General features: G+C 34.4%; 1 protein-coding gene across 8 annotated transcripts in view; it reads left to right on the top strand.

The window, feature by feature from the left end:
- PDLIM5 (PDZ and LIM domain 5) overlaps positions 1 to 27,560 on the top strand; it is a 201,011-nt gene that overhangs the window by 145,660 nt on the left and 27,791 nt on the right. For all 8 annotated transcript variants that reach the window (XM_087863978.1, XM_045792084.2, XM_087863977.1 and 5 more), the window contains one exon: positions 5,623 to 5,810. In XM_087863978.1, coding sequence (XP_087720104.1) covers positions 5,623 to 5,810 — 188 coding nt within the window. The remainder of the gene's footprint in view (positions 1 to 5,622; positions 5,811 to 27,560) is intronic.

Here is a 27,560-nt window from a genome sequence, read left to right as displayed (position 1 = left end):
AATAAAATAATTCATTTTGATTGGCTACTACTGTCTTATAGTTCTTAAATATGAGGGTTTTGGGCAAACAACTTAATTTTCACTGTGTCTGGGAAATTCTAAAACACAAAATTAATTTTCTCCTAAACTTAACAATTAATGCCAAAAGTTATTAGGCCTAATATAAAAAATAAAAATACCCCAAGTGTTCATGAAATATATAATCTTAATGAAATAACTGTTTAAAATCATTTCTGATGGAATGTAAAATTAATGGCAGAGTGTACAACTATGACTATAATTAGTAAAAGCCTGATATGACATAGGCTATCTGCTGATCATGTGTTCGTATTCTCTTCACTGTTACAGAGGTTTTCAATATACTTCATTATAATTCTGAGTAACTTTTAAAGGAAATGTTTAAATAGGGAGAGAGATCATTGTACGTTTTTCTCTAAGGAAAAAAGATACTCGAAATTATTTTATATTTGTGGAATTGTGTTAATAGAGCAGAAATCTTTCTTCATCAGGGCTAAGTCTATACAGAGACAGGTTACTGACCACACTTGGGATAAAAAAATCTCTTTGAGGACCCAATGGCATGCTCACATCTTCTCCCCAGAAAAGTACCTTTTGCATTTTTTAAAAACTAAATGGCCTGTGGTATGTTTCGATGGGTATCAAATGGAGATGGGATAGGAAAAAGTGGAGATAGGATGGAGAAAAATACCAGTTGTGTGAGAATACCCCGTCTCCATTAGTGCATGGTCATTCAGCTCTTATCTTTATATCCCAGTAAGTTATTTTGCACTCATTGTTTAATAAAAAAAAAGAGCAGCATTAAAATTCTTGCAAACCTTGCTTGATTGGAGAATTTTAATGTTTTTCATTTATCATTGTGAAACCAAGGACAATTTTGTAACACTTTTGTACATAACCCTTACATGCAGAGCTGTCTGTCTTTAAGTAGAGATAAATTACTCTGAAGGGAATGAATCGAGTGTTCCCTTCAAATCAACATTTGGTTGTTTAAATAAACTTCTTGTTTTAAAAAAAGGCGTGCCTGCAGTTAGGGACTGATTGATGCTATCCATGGACCCGCTTATAGAATGGGTGTTAGTAGCCATTATCATTACTTTTTATTAACAGCAATAGGCACAAACTAAATATATTTTGGTATTCGGGAAAGGGAAATGATTTTTGACAGGTAAGCGAGTTGGCATTCTGGAAAGCAGGAACTGTGGGTTTCCTGAGAAGACCTTTTAAATTTTAAATTTAGAAAAAATATATATGAGTCATGTTTTCAGAAAGAAGATACCAATTTAAGTAATCGTGCCATACTATATTAGTAAATTAGTCATTAATTAAAATATTTTTGCTGTTAGTGATTATTGTAATGTTTTATTCCAAAATATAAAATAATAAAGCCAATATCTTTATTAATTCTTTAATCTTTAGTACATGATATCTGTTGTTTATGTATTTTCTTTAAATAGTAGCTAATACTAAAAATTAGGCAAAAAGATGTTAGCTCTTTTAGAGACCTAGGCATTATAATTTAGATATGTGATTGTCTCAGTAAATCTTAATATTCTTCCATTCCTACATTAAATGTTTTAAGTAAATAGAGATCTATTTCTCCTGAGAATGTTGAACTCTGCTCATCATCCTGAACTTAAATATAAATGGAACAACTTTCTTGCTTACAATTTAGAATTTTTTAAAGTCTTTATAATCTGCTGCACACACTTTGTGTCTAAGAATACTGTTTAAGATTTAAACATCTAGGCCTTTTGGGAGAGAATATATAAAGACTATGTCCAAAGGATACAATAAAAAAAATGTACATATGTATAGGTAAAAATTGAAGTGTAAAAAGAGACTCTCCATTGTTTGGGGGAATGTAGGATCTTTCAAAATTCTGTGGACAGATTTTCAATTTTTTTTCTCTCTCTGTGCTTAGCATAGAACCAAGTACTTTACTTGTATTACATGTATTATCTCATTGTGTTTCATTTAATCCTAACAATAACTTTGGAATAAAAGTAGTATTTTCATCTGATTTTTACCGACAAAGAAACGTTATCAACTTCAGGTAACTTACCCAAAGTCACAGTAAAGTCCTCAGCCTCAGTTTATAATGTAGTGCAGGAAACAAGATACATAAAGAAGTTATTTTTTTAAAAACCCTGGCTATTACAAGTTGAAATTTAACTATATGTGATGCATTTAATATGTGCCATGAACTGAAGGAAGGAGAGTCTCTACTTCTAGAAGGTTGATTAAATAAAATGTATTAATTATTCAGTATGGTACACGGTGCATGATAGATACTATTTTTACTACTGTTGTTAATTATCGATGATATCTGGATGTGTGCAGAGGGAGAGTGGGGGAGGTGCCTTCCATGTAGAACTGGAAAAATATGGAGAATTGTGGACAGAGAGAAGATGTTTCCAGCATATAATTTGTATCGCAAAGTGGGAGGAGATAATGATTAGACAGGTAGATTGTAGCTATATCTTAGAAGGCTTTGAATGTCCTGCTGAAGTATAACTTAAAACTTAGCCCTCCACCCTCTAATGGTTAAATCCAGTCTTCAGCTTTTCCATCATCTGCTTGAAAACCTTCTGGAGATAGGCCTCTCACTAGAGATATTGGTAGGAAACAGAATACTTCCTTTGGACAGTTTTTCATATTAGGAAGTACCTCCTTTTATTGAACCAAATCTGTCTCACCATAGATTTGACACTACATTAGGCAAAGAGAATGTAGCCATATAGAGTGAATCCACATGTCACATAAGTAAGGATTGCTCTTATGCTTCTCCAGAGTTTTTTTCGTACCCTAGGCCAATGTTACCAGTTCCTTCAACCAAACTTCACTGGGCTTGGCATTAATTTTCTATCATCCTGGTCACTTTCTTCTAAGCAAGTCTGTCCAGCAGCTCTCCTGGAATTGAAAATTTTAACTCATTCAGGTTATTAAGCATTAAATGATGATTTGGGTTTTGGTATTTCCAGATTATATTTTTGTTTAATCTGTAACTTCCAGTATTGCTGGGTCATAAATTTTCTTAGAACTGTAAACATAGGGATTATTAGGTTTTTTTTTTTTTTCAAATCCACATGAACCCTTGCATTAACCTTAGAATTGAAATGACTCATACTTCTGTATTGTTTTCAAAAAATCTTGTATTTGTAATGTATAAGAATATTGAAAATGTCTTTTATTATTTGAATATATTAATTATCCTTTTCATATATTTAAGCTCATATTCTGTGCCTTAGAGTATGCTAAGTATTTTGTACATAATTGTCTTACCTAAGCCTCATGGAACTCTTATGAGCAAAGTATTATCCCCATTTAAAGGTTAAGTAAATGAGACTTAGAGAGGTAAAATAATTTGTTCATCACAAAGCTTTTAAAAGTTACTCATAACCATTCTACTATAAAGCTTAAACTCTATTTCCATTAATATTATTTATTGTGTCATCTTTACTGATAATTGTGTTCAGCATTGCTATTAAGTAGTAATTTACTTTTTATTCACAAAAATTACTAAAGTGCTTAAATTTTTCATTGTATGGTACATTTTAACATCAAGCAGCTTTCAGTTTTTCATGAAACTGATTAGAAATGATAAAAGAAGGTGATGGCTCTGTTACACTTGAATTTGAGAGAACAATAATAAGAAACAATATTTCAAGATTGTTGAAATAGCTGTAGTATGATTTTTCCAAACTATTTGGTGTCAGAGGTGCCCTAGGACCACCTCCTCACTAGAGGATTTATAGAACTGGGTGTATAGTTGTACTCATGACTAAGATTTATTATAGTGTGAGAATACAAAGCAAAATCAGCAAGGGAAAAGGTACAAGGGATCAAGTCCAGCAGAAAAGAGGCTCAAGTTTCTGAAAGTCCTTTCTCAGTGAAGTCACACAGGATATTTTGATTCCTACAGCAATGAGTTACGATAAAACATACAGTGTTGTCTACCAGAGAAGCTCAGTAGATACTAAGTGCTTAAGACAAGGTTTTTATTGGGGCTTCTTATGTTGTCACACTGTGCCTAGTTCATACCATAGTCCAGACTTACAGAAGGAAAGTAGGTATTTAGCGTAAACCACATTGTTGATATAGTTTAGGCACAGTGAGCTACTCTTACCTTTTAGATTTTTTTTAAAGATTTTATTTATTCATTTGACAGAGAGAGAGAGAGCACACAAGCAGAGGGAGCAGCAGGGGGCTTGATCCCAGGACCCTGGGATCATGACCTAGCCGAAGGCAGACGCTTAACCAACTGAGCCACCCAGGCGCCCCTAAAGAAAGTGTTACATGACTGTAGGGAACTATTTACCAGTCAAGTTCTCAAATGCCAGTTAGAGGCCAACCTTGCAAGCAGGCCTTCCTAAGACTAGGCAGCCTCAGGCCTCTTTTGTTAGGTGTTCATCTCAAATTCAAGAGCATTGAGAAGTTAAGTATTCTTATTCATTTGGTAATATAGGGAACATGATTGAATTTGAAATTTCTTTTCATTGAAATAATCTCAACCTAAACAGTAAAAAGGACATTTATTTTACTGGTCATTAATTAGGATTCTATCTTTATTGATCTACTCCTCCAGCTGTTGTTTGCATTTATTGAAGGATGTGAGTTTCTATGCATGGAATTATTTAAGCAAGCAGTACTTTGATTTCTGTTCAAGTTAGTAGGATGTATTCTTATTGTTGTTGTTATAGTAGTAATTATTATACTTCACTGGAGAGAAGCTGCTACAGTATTATATCATTCCAAAGTACATGTTTTATAATTTGAGCTACCTAAAATTATTTTTTTTGAAATGACAACATATAATATAAATAACAAATGACAGGGTAATGAAAAGCCATATGATCTTCTAAATATGAGCGAGCACAGACAAGGCCTCCTGTTAAGCAAGTAAAGTAACTCTGATTGAGGACAGTGGCAGTCTTGTCTCATTTTCCTGTATTGTGAACACAGAACACTGGATGTTCTATTAAGCTGGGGATGTTGTCTCTTGTTTACCATTCTGTGGCCAAGCATAGCATGATGTCTGGCATGTAGTAGGTGCTTAAATATTTGTTCAATGAATGAGTGACTGAGTGGGTATTGAGTGAAAAGAGTGGTAAGATGTCAGGGAAACTTAGTTCATAAAATACCAGAAGAATGTGGGAAAGAAGGGGAAAAAAATCTGTGCCATTTCATAGAGATTATCAGGATTTCTCTAATAATTAGTTGTTTTAATCTAGATGATTTTTCTGAAATGTTGAGATAGAGAAGACTAGGAAGAAGAAATTAGCTTATTATTCGAAAGAATTGGCTTCAGCAGTGTTTCAATAGCATAATTTCTCATGATAGACCTTTTAAAGAAAATTTCCAAAGTACTAAACAAATGTAATCTGACTTCTTTCATGTCCTTTCTTTTTTTTGTTTTTGTTTTTTTTGTATGTTCCTTTCGAAGAGAGTCCCTTAGTCGTGGTTTTCGAGTTTTTCTTTTTTTAAAATATTGGTTAATTAATATTTTTGTTTTCCTTATTTAATAGATTGAGAAAAGAAAGGATCATTGCTAAGTTAGTTTACTACCACTTCACCAAAAATGTTTCCTTATTTCCTTTCTAGCAACACCCAGGAGACTTCTCAGCAGTTGGCTCCATCAGTAGCTTCAGCTCGGAGCATGCCTGAGAGGCGGGAGAGCCCAGCCTCCACCAGACCAGGGGTGACTGGTTTCACAACTGCTGCTGCCTTCAGGCCTCCAGGATCCGCTAACATTGTCAAGTCACCAAGCTGGCCACAGCCAAATCAAGCAGGTATGCCAAAGAAATCTCTTGCTTTTTATCTTTCATAAGTGTAATTATGAAAATGTCTCCCAGGATGTATGATAGAATTCACTGGTGAAACCCATTCTCAACCATCTAACCTTTAAAAAGGTCTGCAAGCAATAGCTATAGCTATTTTCCTCTGAAAAATAAACATTTTTCATAAACATTCTGTGTGTGCTCGATACACTTGCCCTTTGCTATTCATAATTATAGAATTGGGAATTTCATTGTTTCCCAAATTACTCAAAAAGCATGTGTGAATTATAAACTTGGACTCTTATTAACAAACTATATTGTTGGAAGGTTAACCTTGGAAATACGACATTTTAGTTTTAAGGATACATACAAAATAACAACAGAAGCATTTATTGTCATCAGTTACTGAAGAAAGAATCTTTGACTTCTTATCCTCTAAGATTTATGAGACAGAGGTGGAAGAAGGTTACAGTACTAGAAAGAGAACATATTTTATTTTAATTGTTTTATTTTTGTTTTATTTTATCTGAGTATAGTTGACATATAATATTAGTTTCAGCTGTACAACATAGTGTCTCGACAATTCTTTATATTATGCTATGTTCACCATAATAAATGTAGTTACCATTTGTCACCATACAATGTTATTATAATATTATTGACTATTTATTCCCTATGCTGTACTTTTCATCCCTGTGACTTATTTAATTTATAGCTGAGTTTGTACCTCTTAATCCCTTTGACCTATTTTACTTATCCCACCAGCCGCTTACCCTCTGGCAGCCACCACTTAGTTCTCTATATTTATGACTCTGTTTTGCTTATTTGTTTATTTGTTTTGCTTTTTAGATTCCACATATAAATGAAACCATATGGTATTTGTCTTTCTCTGATTTATTTTACGTAGCATAATACCTTCTAGGTCCTAGCATAATACCCTCTAGGTCCATCCATGTTGTCACCAAGGGCATGATCTCTTCATTTGTTATGGCTAAGTAATATTCCACTGTATATTTAAAGCACATCTTTATCTATTCATCTGTCGATGGATACTTGGGTTGCTTCCCTATCTTGGCTATTGTAAATAATGCTACAATAAACATAGGGATTGCATATATTTTGTTAAACTAATAATTCTGTTTTCTTTGGGTAAATACCCAATAGTGGAATTACTAGATCCTACGATATTTCTATTTTTAAGTTTTTGAGGAATTTCCATACTGCTTTCCCCAGTAGTTGCACCAAATTCTATTCCTACAAATAGTGCACAAGAGTTCCTTTTATCCACATCCTTGCCAACACTTGTTTTTTCTTGTCTTTTTTATTTTAGCCATTCTGACTGGTAGAAGGTGATATCTCTTTGTGGTTTTCATTTTTATTTACCTGATGATTAGTGATGTTGAGCATCTTTTCATGTGTCTTTTGGTATCTGTATGTCTTCCTTAGAAAAATGTTTATTCACATCCTTTGCCCTTTTTTTTAAATAATTTTTTATTATATTATGTTAGTCACCATACAGTACATCATTAGTTTTTGATGTAGTGTTCCATGATTCATTGCGTATAACACCCAGTGCTCCATGTAATACGTGCCCTCCTTAATACTCATCACCAGCCTAGCCCAATCCCCCAACCCCTTCCCTCTGAAACCCTCAGTTTGTTTCCCAGAGTCCATAGTCTCTCGAGGTTCATTCCCCCTTCTGTTTACCCCTCTCATTTTTCCCTTCCTTCTCCTACTGACCTCCCTGCTATTCCTTATGTTCCACAAATGAGTGAAACCATATGATAATTGTGTTTCTCTGCTTGACTTATTTCACTTAGCATAATCTCCTCCAGACCCATCCACGTTGCTGCAAATGTTGGGTAATCGTTCTTTCTGATAGCTGAGTAATATTCCATTGTATGTATGGACCACATCTTCTTTATCCATTTGTCTGTTGAAGGGCATCTGGACTCCTTCCAGAGTTTAGCTATTGTGGACATTGCTGCTATGAACATTGGGGTGCATATGGCCCTTCTCTTCACTACGTCTGTATCTTTGGGGTAAATACCCAGTAGTGCAATTGCTGGGTCATAGGGTAGCTCTATTTTTAACTTTTTGAGGGACCTCCACACTGTTTTCCAAAGTGGCTGTACCAACTTGCATTCCCACCAACAGTGTAAGAGGGTTCCCCTTTCTCCACATCCTCTCCAACATTTGTTGTTTCTTGCCTTGTCCATTTTTGCCATTCTAACTGGTGTAAGGTGGTATCTCAATGTGGTTTTGATTTGAATTTCCCTGATGGCTAATGATTTTGAACATTTTTTCATGTGTCTGTTAGCCATTTGTATGTCGTCATTGGAAAAGTGTCTGTTCATATCTTCTGCCCATTTTTTTATTTGATTATTTGTTGCTCGTGTATTGAGTTTGAGAAGTCCTTTATAGATCTTGGTTACCAGCCTTTTTATCTGTAGTGTAATTTGCAAATATCTTCTCCTATTCTGTGGGTTGCCTCTTTGTTTTGATGACTATTTCCTTTGCTGTGCAGAAACTTTTTATCTTGATGAAGTCCCAAAAGTTCATTTTTTCTTTTGTTTCTCTTGCCTTTGGAGATGTGTCATGAAAGAAGTTGCTGTGGCTGATGTCGAAGAGGTTACAGCCTATGTTCTCCTCTATGATTTTGATGGATTCCTGTTTCACATCAAGGTCTTTCATCCATTTGGAGTTTATCTTTGTATATGGTGTGAGAAAGTGGTCAAGTTTCATTCTTTTGTATATAGCTGTCCAATTTTCCCAGCTCCATTTATTGAAGAGACTGTCTTTTTTCCACCGGATGTTTTTTCCTGCTTTGTCAAAGTTTAGTTGACCATAAAGTCCAGGGTCCATTTCTGGAGTCTCTATTCTGTTCCATTGGTCCATGTGTCTGTTTTTGTGCCAGTACCATGCTATCTTGGTGATCACAGCTTTGTAGTATAGCTTAAAATCCGGCAACGTGATGCCCCCAGCTTTGTTTTTCTTTTTCAACATTTCCTTCCTTTGCCCATTTTTAATCAGATTATTTGGGGTTTTTTGGTGTTGCCTTGTATAAGTTCTTTATATTTTGAACATTAACCCCTTATCAGATATATAATTTGTAAATATCTTCTCCCATTCAGTTGGTTGCCTTTTCGTTTTGTTAATGATATCCTTCCTTGATTTTGCTGTAGTTCCAATAGTTTATTTTTGCTTTTGTTTTCCTTGCCTGAGAAGACATATGTAGAAAAATGTTGCTAAGGCCAATGGCAAAGAGATTACTGCCTATGTTTTTTAAGTTGTTTTTTTTATGGTTTCAGGTCTCAAAGTTAGGCCTTTAATTCATTTTTAGTTTATTTTTGTGTATGGTGTAAAAAAATAGTCCCATTTCATTCTTTTGCATTTAATTGTCCAGTTTTCCCAGGAACATTTATTAAAGAGACTGTCTTTTCCCCTATTGTAATGTTCTTGCCTCCTCTGTCATAGAGTAATTGACCATATAAGCATGGGTTTATTTCTGGGCTCTGTATCCTATTGTATTGATCTATGTTTGTGCCAGTACCATACTGTTTTGATTACTTTAGCTTTGTAGGATAGTTTGAAATCTGGGACTGTGATGCCTCCAGCTTTGTTCTATTTTCTCAATATTGCTTTGTCTATTCAGGGTCTTGTGTGGTTCCATACAAATTGTAGGATTGTTTGTTCTAGTTTTGTGAAAATGCTGTTGGTATTTTAATAAGGACTGCGTTGAATCTGTAAATTTCTTTGAGTAGTATGGATATTTTAAGATTAAATCTTCCAATCCATGAGCATGGAATGCCTTTCCATTTGTTTGTGTTGTCTTCAATTTCTTTCATCAGTGTTTTGTAAGTTTTCATAGTACAGGTCTTTCACCTCCTTGGTTAAGTTTATTCCTAGGGTTTTTTTTTTTTTTTTTTTGGTGCAAATTTTAAATGGAATTATTTTCTTTATTTCTCTTTCTGGTAGTTCATTAGTGTACAAAAATGCAACCAATTTTTGTGCATTGTTCTTGTACCCTGCAACGTAACTAAATTTGTTTATTAGTTCTAAGAGCTTTTTGGTAGAGTCTTTAGGGCTTTCTATATATACTATCAGTCATCTGCAAATAGTAACAGTTTTTCTTCCTCCTTACCAATTTGGATGGCTTTTATCTCTTTTTCTAGCTAATTGTGATGACTAGGACTATGTACTATGTTGAATCAAAGTGGCAGGAGTGGACATTCTTGTCTTGTTCTTGATCTTAGAGAAAAAGCTGTCAGCTTTTCATCACTGAATATGATGTAAGCTGTGGGTTTGTCATGCATAGCCTTTATTATGTTGTGTGTACTCTATAAACCTACTTTGTTGAGAAGAGTTTTTATCATGAACAGATGTTGCATTTTGTCAAATGCTTTTTCTGCATCTAATGAGATGATCCTATGGTTTTTATCCCTCATTTTGTTATAGAAACAGAACATTTGAATAGTAAGGTGGAACAACTTGGTCTGAATCTGGAAACCTGCATTTTCATTCACTTCTACAGATAAATAGCTTTAAGTAAAAATCACTTAACCTCTTTGACCCTCTGTTTTCTGATCTGCAAAATAAAGACAGACTAAATAATCTTCTGTTCCTCCCAACATGAATAAAGGTTATGGTTATAGGACTAAAGGACTTCTCTTAACAAGAAGATGGGACTATATACTTAAGTGTTTCCAGTCCCACCCTCAGCCTTCATCTCTTCCACTCTTTACACTCTCTAAATGATCTGTCATCCAGATTCCTTTTACAACCTAGCCACTGATAATTTAAAGTCCTCTCTGTCCTGAACTCCATATCCTCAAAATTGTTAACCTACTTGCTGTTTACAGGTGGCACCTCAAATGCAGCATGTCCAAAAGTATTATTACCTATACCTATCTCTGGGAATGGAACATCCACCCAGTCACCAAAGCTCCAGTGTAAGCTTGAGAACCTCCCACCTCTACCCCCACGTTCTCACAGTAACTGACACCTAATGATTTCACTTCTGAGTATTTTTCAAGTTTCTTTCCCCTCTTAGTGGTCAGAGCCATTGCCTTGGTTCAGGCCTTTGTCATTGCAAACAACTTCTAAGTAATTTCCTTGTCTCCTTCTCACCCCCATCAATCTGTCCTTCATGCTGCAGCAAGTATCTTTCTAAAACTCTGATTTGCCCACTTTACTGTCCTGTTGCAGATGCTTTACTATATTTCCCCATTCCTTATCATCGAAGTTGGCTTTCAGTCTGGCTCCCAATAACTTCTCAATGTCATCTCCCACTGCTTTCGAATTATAATCTGTGCCATAGCCTTACTAAAGCATCTTAAGTTACTGAGACATGCCATGCATGTTACCTTGCTTTAGAATGTTCTCTGGTCCTTCTTCATAGAATGTGCTTTTTTTTTTTTTTTTAAACCTTGACTGCTATAGAATTCTAGTCTTTCCTCATCAGTGTTGGGATAAGAATTGATTGAATACGCGAGGGACTGCTTAAAAAAAAAAAAAATATATATATATATATATATGTATGTATGTATATGTATACATATGTGTATATATATGTATATATATATTTTAAGAATTGCTCTAAGGATTGATCATTTATTAATATTTAAGAATAATTTTTATAGTTCTAGGAGTGGATTTTTAGTTAATTTAATTTAGGAATCCATCTTTTGCTTTGCATTTTCCCTGGTGTTTAAATCTATTAACACTGAATAATTTTACGATAAATAAATTATTTTTAGAAAAATACTAATGATTTATAGTTAAAATTACTTCATAGTGTCATTTTGAATAGTTTTGAATTACCATTATGTATTATTAATTTTACAAAGAAGCTAAAATTTTTTTGTTGAGGGGGGCAAGAGATAAGCCATTGCATATGATCTAGACTATTTTAGGGACTATTTTATCACTTTTGAAAACTTAAAACATTTAGACTAGTGTCATTAGCTTCTGAAATTTCTGGACTGTTAATTGATTTAGCAAGACCTGTTCTCTTGGGGGAAAATGCCAACAGCTCAGCCTCCTACGTCTTTATTTATTTTCCATTTACTTGAAGCTTATCTATGAGGTGGAGATTTGCTCTAATTATTTTGTATGTGCGTTAGACTATAGAAAGTAACTTTAAGAAAAATCTCCTTGGTGTAATAATTGGAAGAGAACAGGAGAATGTTTCTTAAAAGTGAGGGAAAGACTATCTGATGTAGAAACTGAAGGGAGGGCATTAAGTATGTGCCCTGGAGAGGGCAGAGTTTATATACTGCTTTTGGTAATTCAGAAACTATGGTCAAAATACCACTCTCACTGTTAAAGTGAAAAGAAAAAAATTGAGGCAGAATTCCTGGAGAAGACACTACAGCAAAATTACCACAAGAGGGCAACAGAATCCTGTCTTCTTTGAGTGTGATTTGTTAGAATTATCAAAGCAGTCAAATAAAACAACTGTAATCATGATTCATATGGTTTGTATTTAAAAGATTATACTTTTTTACAGAAAATATAAGTGAATTTAATTTGAGCAAAACTGTAAGAGTATAAACCATTACACATTATATGACATTATAAAGCATTGATATCATAATATGTATGTTTTGCCATTGTGAATCATAGTTGAATGACATCATGATGCTTAGTTCAAATTAGAAAATATTTGCAGAACTCCGGCTGTTTATTTTGCTCTAGGTGCTACAAATTGGCATTTAATGTGTATTATATGATGTACAATTACTTATTTTACACTATTTTGTAAAAATCATAAAATAAATAACAGAATCCCCAGCCATATTTAAAACAAAACAAAACAAAACCATCTCAGAATCTACTCTTATCTTTGATAGGTAGTTTTAAGAGCTTCTTAATGCAAATGAAAAGGTTCTTTTGATTTAGAAGGGGATAGCTGTCTCATTATGGGTTCTTACCTTCTTCACAGTTCACCTGTGAAGACTACAGTGCCAGTGAAGGGGAGGCAAAAGCTAGAAAGGCCAGTTGCTGCCTAGCAGACTCTGGTAAAGTGTTGAGTTCTCTCACACCGAGAACTTCAGGCTTCTTTCTTTTTCTTTTCTTTTTTTTTTTTTTTAAAGATTTTATTTATTTATTCAACAGAGATAGAGATAGCCAGCGAGAGAGGGAACACAAGCAGGGGGAGTGGGAGAGGAAGAAGCAGGCTCATAGCGGAAGAGCCTGATGTGGGGCTCGATCCCGGATCGCCGGGATCACGCCCTGAGCTGAAGGCAGACGCTTAACCGCTGTGCCACCCAGGCGCCCCCAGGCTTCTTTCTTTTGATACTTCACAGCTCTGTTCTAATGTAGGTGAGAAAAGATCCTCCCCCATCATCATCAAAGAGCGACTGTTACCAGTGATGTTTTAAAATAAGTCCTAAAGTTGGGCAAGAAGGAGGAGATACAAATTACTAAGCTGCAGTCTGTAACCCACTTGGTTGATCCTGAAGTCAGTTTAATGGATTATAGCCAGTATTTTCATTTAAAAAAATGAAATAAAATGGTAGATATAAGACTATTTTAATATATTAAGTATTTTAACATAGTAAGAGTAGTAGATATCATGTTATGAAAATGTGGTTTTAGTTTGTATATGTATTTAAGTAAGTACAAACACATATATTTGGGGTCAGCAGGTAAACACATATATTTTGGGTCACAGTATTTCTTACTATGTTTTAGTAGTTGAGAAAAAATTTGGAAGTCGTTTATTTAAATAAGTATTTTAGACATACTTTTGTTTATTGGGATGACTAATATGGTTTTGAAATGATACCTTCCCAACCCCCCCCAAAAAAAACTGCATTGAAAATACTGATTGAAATTTTAAGACCTACTAGTGTGTTCTGAATCTGTTTCCATTACCTCCACTGAAGTTCTGACTTTGAATCTTAGATCATTTCATTAGTGGTGTTATATAGCTTGTGTTACCAGAAGTCTTTCAAGAATATAGTAATGCTGTACAAGTTGATAAAGAAGAACTAGGTGATTATGTTAACAGCATTACAGTTTAGATTGGATCATCTTCTTTTTCTCAGGCATGGAGTTTAACATACAGCACCACACATGCATACACAAGCTTGTCAGTGGCTGGCAAAGACCTAACTATTTTATGATGCAATATGTTGAAAAGTTCGTAGTCTGCATGAAAGCATTAAGATACAACAGAAGTAAGAATCCAAGCTTGAGTTTTATGTAAGTTAGCAATACTACTTTATACTTGCCCTGTGCTTTTACTACTTCAATAATTCAGATGTAGTAGCCCCTTTAGAAATGTTGACTTGATCTAGAAAGATACGTAAAAGGTGACATTCTTTTTGTTAGTTTTCAGAATTGGGGATTTGTACTTTTTTAAACTTATATTTTAATTCATTGTATTTGTATGCTATAGATTTTTTAATGCTTAAAATCTTCATATTGCATATAATTAATAAGTAGATAGATATTGTCAAAACATTCATAAATTTTATGGTGTAAGTTACAGATATTTTCCTGTGTTTATGTAGGTGATATAATTTGCTGTGTAATGTTTTCCCTAGATTCTCTTTAGGTTATGGATTCCAGATTGGGTAGGTTTAGTTCATTTGATTCAGATATAAAATATTTCTGTCTTACCCAAATATAGTCAGATGTTCTTCACAAATCCAGTCTTAAAAGTCACGAAGAGAGCCATTAGATGTTTGAAGCACATCAGTTTTCTAACTTGAGTTTAATTATACACAAAATGAGAATGACTAATTCATTAGAATATAATCAGTGCTTTGCTAGACCAGGCCTATTGTTCATCTAACCAGCTTTGCTGACAGGTGGTGGCTCTGAAGAATCGGAGTGCCTGCCCTATTGGGTGTGAATTTCAGAATGCCAGAGACATTCCCTAAATGGAGCATTTGAGCCTTCAGTTTCTTTATCTGTTAAGTGTCTAAAAAAGTCCCCTATAATGTTGTTTTGTATGTATGTATATAAGTAAGCATGTATGCGTACACACATATGATATATATTGAAGTGTGTGGTACATAGATGGTACTCAAGAAAGGTTAAGTTTTTACCTCTCTCTTCCTTTTAGTGACGGCATTCATAGCTCACACTGTTAACATCCAGCAGAACAGTTCTCATGTGACTTCTCTGCTTGAAAATGTTTTGGGCTGTCTGCTTCCCACACATTAAATGTTTGGCTTTTTAACAGAGCTTGTGTGCCCTTTATTATCTTGTGCCAGCCTCCTTCTCCAGCCTGTTTTGTAATATAGTTCTTCATGTTCTCTGCAGTCCCATCACACTAAAGTTCAAGAGTTCATACCATTTCTTGGGCACACACCTCTGTGGTTAGTAAAGCTGCTGCTTTCATTTGAAATGCTTTTCCACCCTTCAGCCCTTGAAAAATTTCTATTCACTCTTTAAAACCAGATGTTATCTCCTTTGTGAACCTTTCTTTAGCCCTCTAAATAATTGGCTAGTCTTTCTCTGTGTTCCTACAAAATGTTGATGATGGCTTTATTATAACATTCATCATATTCATTGTAATTGTTTACATATGTGTCTTTTACCACTGTTTTTAGATCCTCTTAAGGACAGGGACCAAGTCTTCCTAATCTTTGTTTTACACTACCTAAACAATACCTGGCACAGTTTATAGGCCTTCAGTAAAAGACAGTGGCTGAATAAATGAGTGAGTAGATAGGTCAGTTTGTTATATTTTGGACATCTTCTTCATATGATTTGAGGGATTCACAAGACATTGTTCTTTCCTCCTACCAGACTTGAAATTCCCACAGCAGTCATTGAACAAACGTGGACATGCTGTCTGCCAAAGGCTGCCATTAAAAATGACACCTATTGCTTAGGGAGCAGAGGACTCCACTCTCCTTGAAGCATTAAACTGCCATTAAGACTTAAAAGTTGTGAACATCAGCAGTACTATGACTAGTACTATATTATTTCTTTCCAGTAATTAAAAAAGTAGTAATATCTGAAGCCCAGTGGTAGGAATTTTTTTCTTAAAAAATATGGGAATATATGCCCTATAAGGAACCAAGCAGTGGAATGCTAGGGATAGCCACTCACTTTGTCAATGTGGACAAATTAACATGGATGCAAACTAAAGCACCAGTAAATAACAGAAATCAGCCAAAAAAGGTGCAGAGAGTTAAGTCGGGTTATAAGGGCCAGGTCAGAAGACAGGGAGGTCTAGATCAATGGAAAGAAAGAGACCAATAAAGTTCCAATGATACAATCTTGAGATAGAATGTTTGTTTATATTAGAATTTATAGTGGAGTCATATTTTATGCAGAAATAAAGTGTTAATATTTATGCCTACAATAAAATCATATGTAGCAATGCCCCTTGAATATTTTTAGGAAGAGGCCTAAGTTGGAGAGGGAGCGGCATATACAAAAGCTCTCAGAGAACTTGGCTTCTTGGAGGAAGAGCAAGTTGTTCAGTATGTTCGGGACTATATAGTGGCCAGAAAGAAGGTTGGATGGGTTAATAGGTGCCTGGTCAGAAAAGGGCTTTGAAAGTAAGAGTGTGGATTGATGCAGAAAGGAAGCCCCTAACAAATTTGTAAACTGGAAAGTGACAATCAGGTTTGCATTATTAAAAGATCATTATAGTATTAATTTGTTTAAAATATAATTATAACCTCAGTGTAGAGATTAAGATTGGAGTCCCGGAGACTAAATTAAGAGATGGTTGAGGAAATCCAGGATAGTAACGATGATAATGAATGTTACCCTGGCCAGTGGCCATGGGAATGGAGAGAATTCTAAGGACAAGAGAATTCAGCTTTACACTTTAACCTGACTGGGAGGCAAGTTCTAACTTTGCTTTTCCGGGGAGCTTTATTTCCTAAAGAGCATTTATTTATCCTCTACTAAAACACTGGCAGGGATTGTATTTGGCTTGGAGAAACTATACTTGGTTTTGAGTAGGTCAGATTATGGAACAGAAAATTGGTTGAATATGTCTAGGTGTTTTTTTTTTTTTAAGTAGTATGTCTAGTTACAAAATATAAATATGAGTGGGTTGCATCTTGTATTATACTTGAGAAATAAGTTAAAGTTTACTTTTATAACATAACATACTTTTATAGTCTATTTGTGCATTTGCGTAGGCAAGTACATTAATTTCCCCTAAATTCTAATTTTCTAAAAGTTGACTCTTTTCCAATTCTTTATAGTTGGAATTATGAAATTGGTAGCTTTGGCACTGCATTCCTTGCCTTTGCAGGAAGGACTTGTGTTACATGCTGTCATGGAAATAAACATCGTGAGATGGAAAAGGGGCTTCTTACAAGACAAAAGAAAAATTCTATAGAGCCCTACAATTCAAAAATTAAAAATTAAATTAGTCATGTTGTAGATGTATGTATATGTGTATATGTATACATATATATGTATATATATATATATAGTTCAGAAAGCTTTAACTTGATATGCTTGAAATTTTTTTCGTTAATTACAGGATTTTTCTTCTTTCCCACTTTCAAAATAGGTAGCTTTTAAGAGCATTTGTGATGATACTTAATTGTATTAATATTATGTTAAGTATTTAATAAATAACTTATAATTTCTTACTCAGAAAATCATTTAGCTATATAATATTGGCTAATACTGTAATCACCATTTTCTATAGAAAAATTTATTTCATAAATCCATTGAAAATAAAAAGCTCTGTTATGTTTTCTTTTACAGTAGTTAGTATTGTCTAGGTGTGCTGAAATTTTTCCTTTTGCTATTTTCATTAGCATCTTTTACAGCTTGTTGGAATAATGCCACCGTGGTGCTGTCGTTTATTGTATGTACACACAACTCCCTGTTTATTCTTTTGTCCCCTGGTGTTGGCAAAAAATTATTGGATTTCTTTTTTTACTTGTATTGTTAAATGTATCCATGGAGGCAGACATTCTGTTGATGAAACAAAAGCGTTTAACTGATGGTGACATACTCAATACACTAGCAGTATTTTATTTAATATTAGACGTTCACAATCTTTGATACTCCTATTGAATAAATTCATCAGGTTATATGCATTTATACATATATATTCTTTTATTTTTTTCTTTTTGAAACAGTTTTTAATATATGTAGTAAAGGCAGGGACTCTTAATTTACAATGAGATTTATAAAAATGGCTGATTCTTCTTAAAAACATGAATTATGTTTTGAAGAACAGTGCACGTAAGCTGTAAATAGAAAAGTTAGGATCATTTTAAAGTCTTTTGGGACATAGTAAATTTCTTTTGGTCAAATGAAAAAGGGAAAAAGTCACAACCTTTTCAAAATGAATATTTAGTTAATTTTAGCTTCTGTTGCATCCGGTCTTAAGGAATACTCACCATCCCCATTTGGGCATTTAGAACTCAGGAATATAATGTGTAGTCTTGTAGGAAGCAAAAAACCTTTGCTTAACAGTGAAATTGGGGGTATCACTGATTAATAATAATTATTTTTATAATATTTTAAGTTTTTTAATATATTTTTCTTCAGTGTACAATAAGACAATGTCATTAAAATTTTAAATGGGCATCATTTTACTAGGGAGGCAACAGAGCCTAAGAAAAGCCAAAGTTGTTCAGAACTAAGTTGAACTCTGTTATTCTGACTAAATAGTGCATTTTCTTGTTTCACAAGACAGTATCAATGACTATATTTAAGGAGGACTAAATCCTCTCTGAAAAAAATGAGTCTTGCTTTGCACAGGGAGGATAAACCAGATGACTGGCAGCTACTAGGGTCTGCTTTCAGTAACATTTTCTTTGCATCTAAACTCCATTTTTAAAATTTAGCTAAGATTCTAGTTAACATGACCCTTACTGTACCCTGCCTCTTCTGTGTGCTGCATTTTAGCAATAAAGAAAAGCTTATTTATTCATTATGGACAGAGCTTTGGAGAAATCTGATGTATTCTTTTTTTTTTTTTCCCAAGGAAGACTCAGATGTATTTATGAGATCTGATTAGATCAAAGATTGAATGATGTGCATCTCAGTTATAAGTGGATATAAATTCTATCTTTTATTTGAAGTCTAAAGAAGATAGGGGTGAGAAAGGAAATTATAGTTTCTACAACCATCCCAAATTTCATTGTAGGCTTTACGTTACAGTAATAAATCGAGATAACTAGATTTGCTTAGCTAAGATGGATAGATTTATTGGTTCCATTTTTAAATTTTTATATGAATAAGTAAACTGCTACCAGTTGCGTATGTTTCATCTCTTCTAATAATGTTTTACTGCCATCTGCTCCCCTGCATTTTGACATCACTAAACTAAACAGTCCACTTGCCATAAAGGCCGGACTGGAGCTGTCCATTGTCAAAACTGTGGTGTGAAGCATGTAAATATGCTTTGTCTTTTAGTATAAAAGGTAGATTTTGGTTTAGAATCATGATTCCTAGGAAAAAAATAAAAGTAACAACCATTAATTGTCTTTTTTTTTTCTAAACTGGAATTTATTTCTGTGTTGGAAGCTTTCCAGTGCTGATGCAAGAGCACAGCTGTAAAAGCTCTTCTTTCTCCCCATTTTTCTTTCATCCTAAGATTAAAATATTAAATCTATTCTAAGGGAAGATACCTGGATGTATTCAGATATGTTTTTCATAAAGAATTATTATTTCTTATTAATTGATGCATATGGTTTAAACCAAGGGTTGGCAAACTGGCCCTTGGTCACATATGGCCTACCACCTGTTTTTGTAAATAAAGTTTTATTGGAGCACTGCCATGCTCATGTATTTACATTTGTTACATGATGTCTGTGGCTCCATTCCTGCTGCAGTGGCAGAGTTGAGTAGTTGCAACATAAACTATATGTCCCACAGAACCTAAAATATTTACTCTCTGGCCACTTACAGAAAAAAATTGCCAAGCCTAGGTTTAAAATCACAGGAATAAGAAAAATTATGCTTGATAATTCTGTATAGTAGATGCAGACCTTTCTTGGAGTCACAAACACCCTTGACAACACTAATCTGAAGGCACTCTGTTGCCTATTTGTTTGTGAACATCACCTGTGAGAAGATAAACTCCTCGGGGCAAGTATCTTATTCTTGGGTGTATCTTTCATACCAAGAGTTCCTAGACCTAAAACATTGGATGTGTTTTCTGAGTAGTTATTGAATGAGTTGATATTTATTTTTTTAACCACGTAAGATCTTACGTCAGAGTGTAATAATAATTGATATTTATGAAGCATTTCTTACACATTCAATAAAATGTACTTAAACATTTTACTTATATCACCTCATTTAAGTCTTCCATATTTTGAGGTAGTTGCTGTTTTACAGGTGAGGAAACGTAACACATTTCTGCGTCATGGAGCTAGAAATTAGCAGAACGAGGAGCCCAAGTGTTATCTTAACATTATCGTTATGCTAGATGTATTGCTTCCTTTGGCATAACATAGCTGAGCGGTGTTCTCTGCTCTTAAAAGATGTGAAATTCAAACATTTTTTGGACAATGATAATAAAGTATCATTTATTTCAGAGATCTAATGGCTTCAATTGAGAGAACTATCTTTGAGAATTAGTGGTAGTAGTAAGAGAAACGGAAGGAGTATCCCAAGTTTTCAATTTTCCAGTAACATGTATTCATCACGAGAGACATTGTTGATATTGTTTGACATGGGGAATGCTCCTTAATTTTATTCCTCTTTCTGCTTCAGAGTTTGTTTTTTTTCCCCTGCATTAAAAGAATCCTATTTATATGAGCAACTCAAACCTGAGGTATCTTTCTCCTTTATTTCTGAGACTAGGCTGCTTTCTCATTTATATAAATAAATGAAAATTGGTGGGAAAATGATAAAAGCCAAGCCCATTTGGGTTTCATGTTACTTTGGAAATAAGATCATGTTACTTATATTGTGAATATAACTAATTTTAATATATGGCCTTTATAGTTTTCTCATCCAAATATGAACAAAATTTTACAAATTTAACATTTTAAATAAATTTTTAGCTTAGATTCTATATGAGTTCACCAGTGATCCTTTTTAGTATTCTCAAGGTTGTGAATGATGGCTCGAATTTGTTTTTTTGTTTTTTTAATAATTCATCTGAGTTTTTATTTTTTGTTTCTTTTTCTTTAGTATTCCTTCTCCTCTCTCCCTCCCTTCCCCCCGCCTTTTCTTTAACATGAAACACATTGACCACCCACAGTTAGAGCAGGATTTGTCTTCCCATTGTAAAATTAGAAATTGTAACAGTGATATTGAAATTATTTAGAAAATTCTATATATAACTGATAAATAAAATGTTGATTTCTAATTGAATAATGGCAAAACCAGATATTTTAAGATCTCATATCTTTATCTGCAAGGTACACGCTGGGTTTCTTTTCCTTGTAACTCTGATCAAATGGAAGTTTTCTGTATAAGGTCAGCTAGTTGGGAGAAAAAGGCAACCGCCTATATCCCAAATTTTAATGACATGTGATGCAACAAATTAAGAAAGAAGAAAACTGAACCTAATCCAAGTCCCCATGCTCACTTTAATTAAGACACTCTAGATCCAGTTTAATCTGGGTTCTTAGAGTTGAAAGGCTGGCTGCTAATGGAAGAAACTAACCTCCTGAAGTTGCGGAAATATTTGATACTTAGCCTTGGGCGCACCTGTTCCAATTCTTTATGGCATACATACCAGCATTCCCCACTGCTTAGAGAACTGATAATAGTTTAATCTGTCAATTTTGCTTTTAATCATTGAATAAAAAAATCCTTGATTCCATTTAATAAAATTTGCACAAAACTCTCTAGAATGTACTTTCCTCTGATCCTAGATCTTGGCTTAACTTTAAACCTTTCCTATTTGTCCTGGATATGATTTCATGCCTGGGTAATGAAGAGTAGACTGTTGCTTATGCTTTCAACATAAGGAGCTTGACAGACAAAATGCACAGATTCTATGCTTCTCTTGGCCACCATCTGTTTGAGATGGTTGGTGAAGGGGCAGAGAAGAAAGCGCTTGCTGCACACGATAATATGCAAGTGTGTTGCCATCATTGCTACCCGATTTAGTATGTGTAAAATTTCTACCATACCTTTGTGAACAAATTCTCTGAGATGTTGAATTACCTCCCCAGGAGTGCCAGCATGTCACTTTGATGTAGCCCAGTTATTTATATGAGTACAACATTAGCCTCAGTGTTTATAACTGGAATATCCCTTGCATTTGAGCCAGTTGTTTTTCACACTATAAAACCTCACATTTGACTTCTGTCTTGTTGAAGCTGTAAACATTTGTCTTTTTCCTTTTGGGGAGGGAGCATTAGTATTGTTGATATCAGCCTTATTTCTGACTTAATAAGAATGAAATATTACAGGATTTAGAAAAATATTTTATGGTTATTCCTAGATTTATTGGCATAACTTTCTCTGCTGCTTTATCCTAATTCAAACATAGTAGTTGAAATATCCCACACTTATGTAGAGTTTGTACAACAAAAAATGAATTTAATATTCAAATGCTCAAAACTGTTTGTCATTAGCAAAAGTACTAGATCTCTAATTTTATTTTCCTTTCTGAAGCAGTTATATACATCTTCTTAAATGTAGATCTCTTTCTCAAAACATGAAGAATGTATCCTTTTATCCATATGTTTTATTTCAAGAACTTTACAGCCATTAAATGTAATGGCTGAAAACTGTGGGCAGCTATGTTTAGGGAAAGAAAGTTAGATCTCTGTAGGAAACTCATCTTTTATAGAGTACATGAAGGGCTTAAAGGTGATAATCTAAGCTGTTGGGCACACCAGGGTAAATAAAAAACAGTGCTTTCATACATTATTCCTAAATTTATCCTGGCAGATTCATTCAGGAAATAAAGTAGCAGAAATTAATCATCTCAGTTATCACTATTGTCTCCTTCTAAAATGATCCAGAAATTAGAACTTCCAGGTTTAGACCACATTTGGGAAGATCTGCCTTCATATTTTCATAGGTTATTGCAGTGATTGGCAAAGAGTTTGACACTGTGGGCATTTGATAAATATTTGATGAATCAGTGCATAGGGACATAGGCTTTGGAGTCAGACAGAAATGGTTTTGAATCCCAAATTCTCTACTCTTCTCCTTTGGCTTACGTCAAGCACTCTCCTGGTTTTTCTCCTACCTCTCTCTGTGTTCCCAGAGTATTTATATTATTTGCCTTACCCTTAGGAGCTCTTCTGTTTTCATTCTCTACTTTCCCTGAACAATCTCATTAACTCCCACAACCTCAAATGTCATCAATATGCTAATGTCTCTTGAATCAATTCTTATAGCTCAGATCTTTTTCCTGAGTTCATATATTCAATAGACTATCTGTACTTAGATGAACCACAAGCACCTCCAACTCAAAAAAAAAAAAAAAAGGCAAAAAAAGCTATGAGCTCCGTGAGGACAAAGATTATTCACATTTTGCCCCCTGTTGTGTACCCACACATAAGATAGTGCCTGTCACATTGTTAGGCCCTCAGTATATACTTGACTGAATGAAGATCTATAATTACATTCATTATCTTTCCATCATACTGTCACTTATCCCACTATAACATAATTGACTGTTTACTGGTCTATAACTTTCTTTAAACTTCATGAGGGAGAAATTATGTCTCTCTTTTTCAGGATGGTAAAGCCCAGCAAATTATTTGGTACATAGTAGTTGTTCAAAGAACATTAGCCTCATTTTATTGCTCTACATGTCCATGATCAAGTCACTTATCCTTTCTGAGTTTTATATTCTCAATCTATTAAATAGTAATATTAATGCCTTATAGTGTTACAAAGATGAAACAATTCAATTTAATATGTGTAAAAGCTCAAGTTTTTACTGTAGAAAAAAGTTCAGGTACACACATTTATATAACTAGAGACTTGGTTTCTTCTACATATATATTGAAAAGGGTGGGGAGATGAAAGGGATTATAAACTAAAAGCAATTTCAGAGGCATATAACCAAATGTAGCAAGTGGACCTTATTTGAATCCTGATTAATACTGGGTTGGGGTGTATGTAGTAGGCAGAATAATGCTCCACCACCAAAGATGGTCATGTCCTTATACCCAGAACCTGAAAATATATTACATGGCGCAGGTGTGAGCTAGGGATGAAGAAGGGTTTACAAATGCTATCAGCTGACCTTAAAATGGGGCTATTATCCTGCATTATCCTGAGGAGCCCAACATAATCACGGATCTTTAGAACTGCAAGAGGGAAGCAGAAGACGGGAGATAAAGTAAAGCAGTGTGAGAGCTTGTTGGTGGTTTTGAGATGGCAGAAGAGGGCCATGGACCATGGAATTTGGGTAGCCTCTAGAAACTGGAAAAGGCAAGGAAATGACATCTCCCTAGAGCCTCCAAAAAGAAACAGCCCTGCCAACACCTTGATTTGGGCTCAGTAATATCTGTGTAGGAGAACTGTAAAGCAATACACTTGCGTTGTTTTTAAGCCAGTAAGCAACAGTAGAATAGTAATACAGGGGTTAATCAGGAAAAATTGAAAATTGGTTATTTGATGATGTTAAGGAAAATTTTGTTTTATTTTAGGTGTGATAGTGGAATTATGGTTAGGTTTTTTAAAAGAGTGTTCTTTTAGAGATGATATTGAAATATTAAGGATTAAGTAATAGATCTTGAATTTGCTTCAGAATAATTCAGAAATGGCAGGGGAGTGAGTGGCATATAAATGAAACATATCTGTTATAAACTGATAAATCGTTAAAGCTTGATTCTTTTTCTTTATTAAATTTTACTGTTTTTTAAAATAATTGTTTCCTTAGCATCCTCTAAAGATGATTAATGCTAATGGGTTTTGGGTTTTTGTTTTTAAATTTCAGAGTCATCATGAGTTCGTGAGGTTAAACATATTTGAAGTATTTTAGTCCATGGTTATTATCCTTATTAATGCTCACACTGTCTCTTCTGCTTCTTCGAAGTCCATTTGATACAACTCTAGTAGTCTTTGATAGCTTCCTTCCTTTTCTAATATGACAAGATATTCTAGACTTCCCCTGTTTATTTTCTGTCCCACTCCTAGAATTAGCAGTTTCTTTAAGGAGTCTGGTTCCTTTTAATGGAAAGATGATAATTTTGGTACTGGAGTCATTCATTCTCTAAATAAAGATTTATTAAGCAGTATGCCAGGAACTGTTCTAGGTGCTGGAAATATTTCAATAACAAAATAGACTGTGTCCCTGGCCTCAAGGTGTGGAAAGATAGAGAATAAAAAAACAATAAAAAGAATATAAAATTTGTTAGATGGGGATGAATACTGTGGAGAAAGATAAACCAGTTAATGGGTATAAGGAATGCTGGTTTGTGGTAGGGGGTTGCTATTTCATATAGGATGGTGAGAGAAAGCCACATTAATAAAATTAGTTATTTTAAAATTGAGCAGAGAACCTGAAGGAAATGAGGGAGCAAGCCATGCAAACAGCCAGGGAAAATATTTCCAGGAGGAGGGAAGAGAAAGTACAGAGGAGCTGAATCAGAAGCATACTGGCCATTTAGAGAAGCACTAAGGAAGCCAGTGTGCCTTGCATATAATGGGCAAAGGAAGAGTGGCAGATCAGGTCAGAGAGGTTAGCAGGAATCAGATTCTATAGGACCAGTGGTTACAAGGCAGCTGTTGGAGGGTTTTGAGCATAGGTCTGACCTAGGTTTTTCTGGCCTCTATATTGGCAAGGGTAGAAGCAAAATCTCGGGGCACCTGGGTGGCTCAGTCGTTAGGCGTCTGCCTTTGGCTCAGGGCGTGATCCTGGCGTTACAGGATCGAGCCCCGCATCAGGCTCCTCCGCTGGGAGCCTGCCTCTTCCTCTCCCACTCCCCCTGCTTGTGTTCCCTCTCTCGCTGGCTGTCTCTCTCTGTGTCAAATAAATAAATAAATAAATAAATAAATAAATCTTTAAAAAAAAAAAAGAAGCAAAATCTCTTTGCAGTAAGTCAAGCAAGAGATATCGGTGGCTTGGACCAAGGATGGATGTACTATGGAGGTGGTAAGAAATCAAGAGATTATGTATTTCTCATATTGTTATGAGCAGTTCATCTTCTAACACCAAACTTGTTCTTCTACTGAATGATTTGTTCAGCAATTCAAAAGCACTACATCTTAACCTACCTTAGAAGATACTAGCTAGCCACATCTGTTGTTACTTTAGTTTGTCTTTTGGGATATCATCCCCACCAGCCCCGATTGACTTATGTTAAGTTTCCAAGTAAGGTTTGACCTAATGTATTTTTTTCACCTATTACATATCAGTAATAAGAATATTTTATTGGTAGTTGAATAATTTGACTTGAACCAAAAGAATTAACCGATGAATTTCATGCCTATTTAAGTACAGTCTGGCCAGGTGTTTAATGTATACATTATAATCTTCACTGCTGTTTTTTTTAATGTATTGGACAGCCTTTTTTGAGCAGGGATAGAAAGCAAAAATATCAAATAACCCACTTTATTTTTTTTTTTAGAAGATTTTATTTATTTGACAGAGCAAGAGAGGGGGAGAGAGAGCACAAGCTGGGGGAGCAGCAGGCAGAGGGAGAGGGAGAAGCAGGCTTCCCCCGAGCAAGGAGCCTGATGCAGGGCTCAACCCCGGGATTATGACCTGAGCCAAAGGCAGACACTTAACCGACTGAGCCACTCAGGCACCCCTAACCCACTTTATTCTTAATACAGTTAGAAAACATCTGATTTCAGAGAATGCACACATTGTACTACCCGGGTTTCTATTGGTCTTAATCTCTATTTTCTCTCTAAAAGCTATTTATATAAACGAGTGCCCTTTAGTGAGCTGAGCTATTTTTGAAGCACACAGTAAATAGACAATTTTGAATTCCTTATAGTATTTTATAATATTACATAGTATATAATTACTATAACATTATATATAATATATATTACATGTATTATTATAATTATATAAAATTGCCTAAAATTTGTGTTAACTAATTTGCTGAATAGTGTAAACCTGAGTCACCTGCTTGGGAAATAATGCAGTTAAGATCTTTCTAGAGTGAAGAATTTTCGCTTTATCTTTCCAAATGATGTATCACAAAGATTTTCCTAACAACAGGAGGTAGGTGTCCTACCTAAATTAATGCATATGGTTCAAGTTTTTAAAATTCTTTTTTCCAATTTATAGTCTGTAGTGTTGCTTCTTAGGATTCTCCAATATATCACTATGACAATTATTTGAAAAACTAGCAACTCAGCATATTGTGGCTTGGGTATATTTTACTTGATCAATTTGACAACTTTCTGTATTATATACTGAGAAGATATTCTAGTATGCTGCTAGGTTTTTATACTAATTTATGTTTATTTAATAATAGTCTTTGTAATCTTCAGTTTGACTATCATAATGCTGAAAAACAAAAACATGAAATAGGTATGAATGTACGTCATTCTAAACCTTTAGATGACTCACAAATAACTATTCTAAAGTTAGTAAGATATTCTCACCCACACTATTGGTTTAGAGAGTAGCCAGTGGCTTTAAATTTCTAGATGCGTTTTGTGGTGCTGTATTTTATACAAAAGAATAAAAATTAATTTTCCGTCATGGTCCCTGTGGGGTAGAGATTAGCCACAAAAGACGCCAAATTTAATGGAAGTTGCTCAAAGATTAAAGTTAAAAAGGAAAACTTGAGTCAAGAACTAACTTCTTCCTAATGTTCTCATTGTGACACTACTGACTCATTCATTATTCAGCTTGAGTAAGTCACTTAAATTTTTTGTGACTTAGATTCATAGATTATGAAATGGGGCTAATTTAAT

Source organism: Ursus americanus, chromosome 8, assembly GCF_024610735.1.
Source record: "Ursus americanus isolate L20-20 chromosome 8, mUrsAme1.1.p, whole genome shotgun sequence".
In the NCBI taxonomy this organism is placed as follows: domain Eukaryota; kingdom Metazoa; phylum Chordata; class Mammalia; order Carnivora; family Ursidae; genus Ursus; species Ursus americanus.
This window is presented reverse-complemented; position numbering and strand designations above follow the sequence as displayed.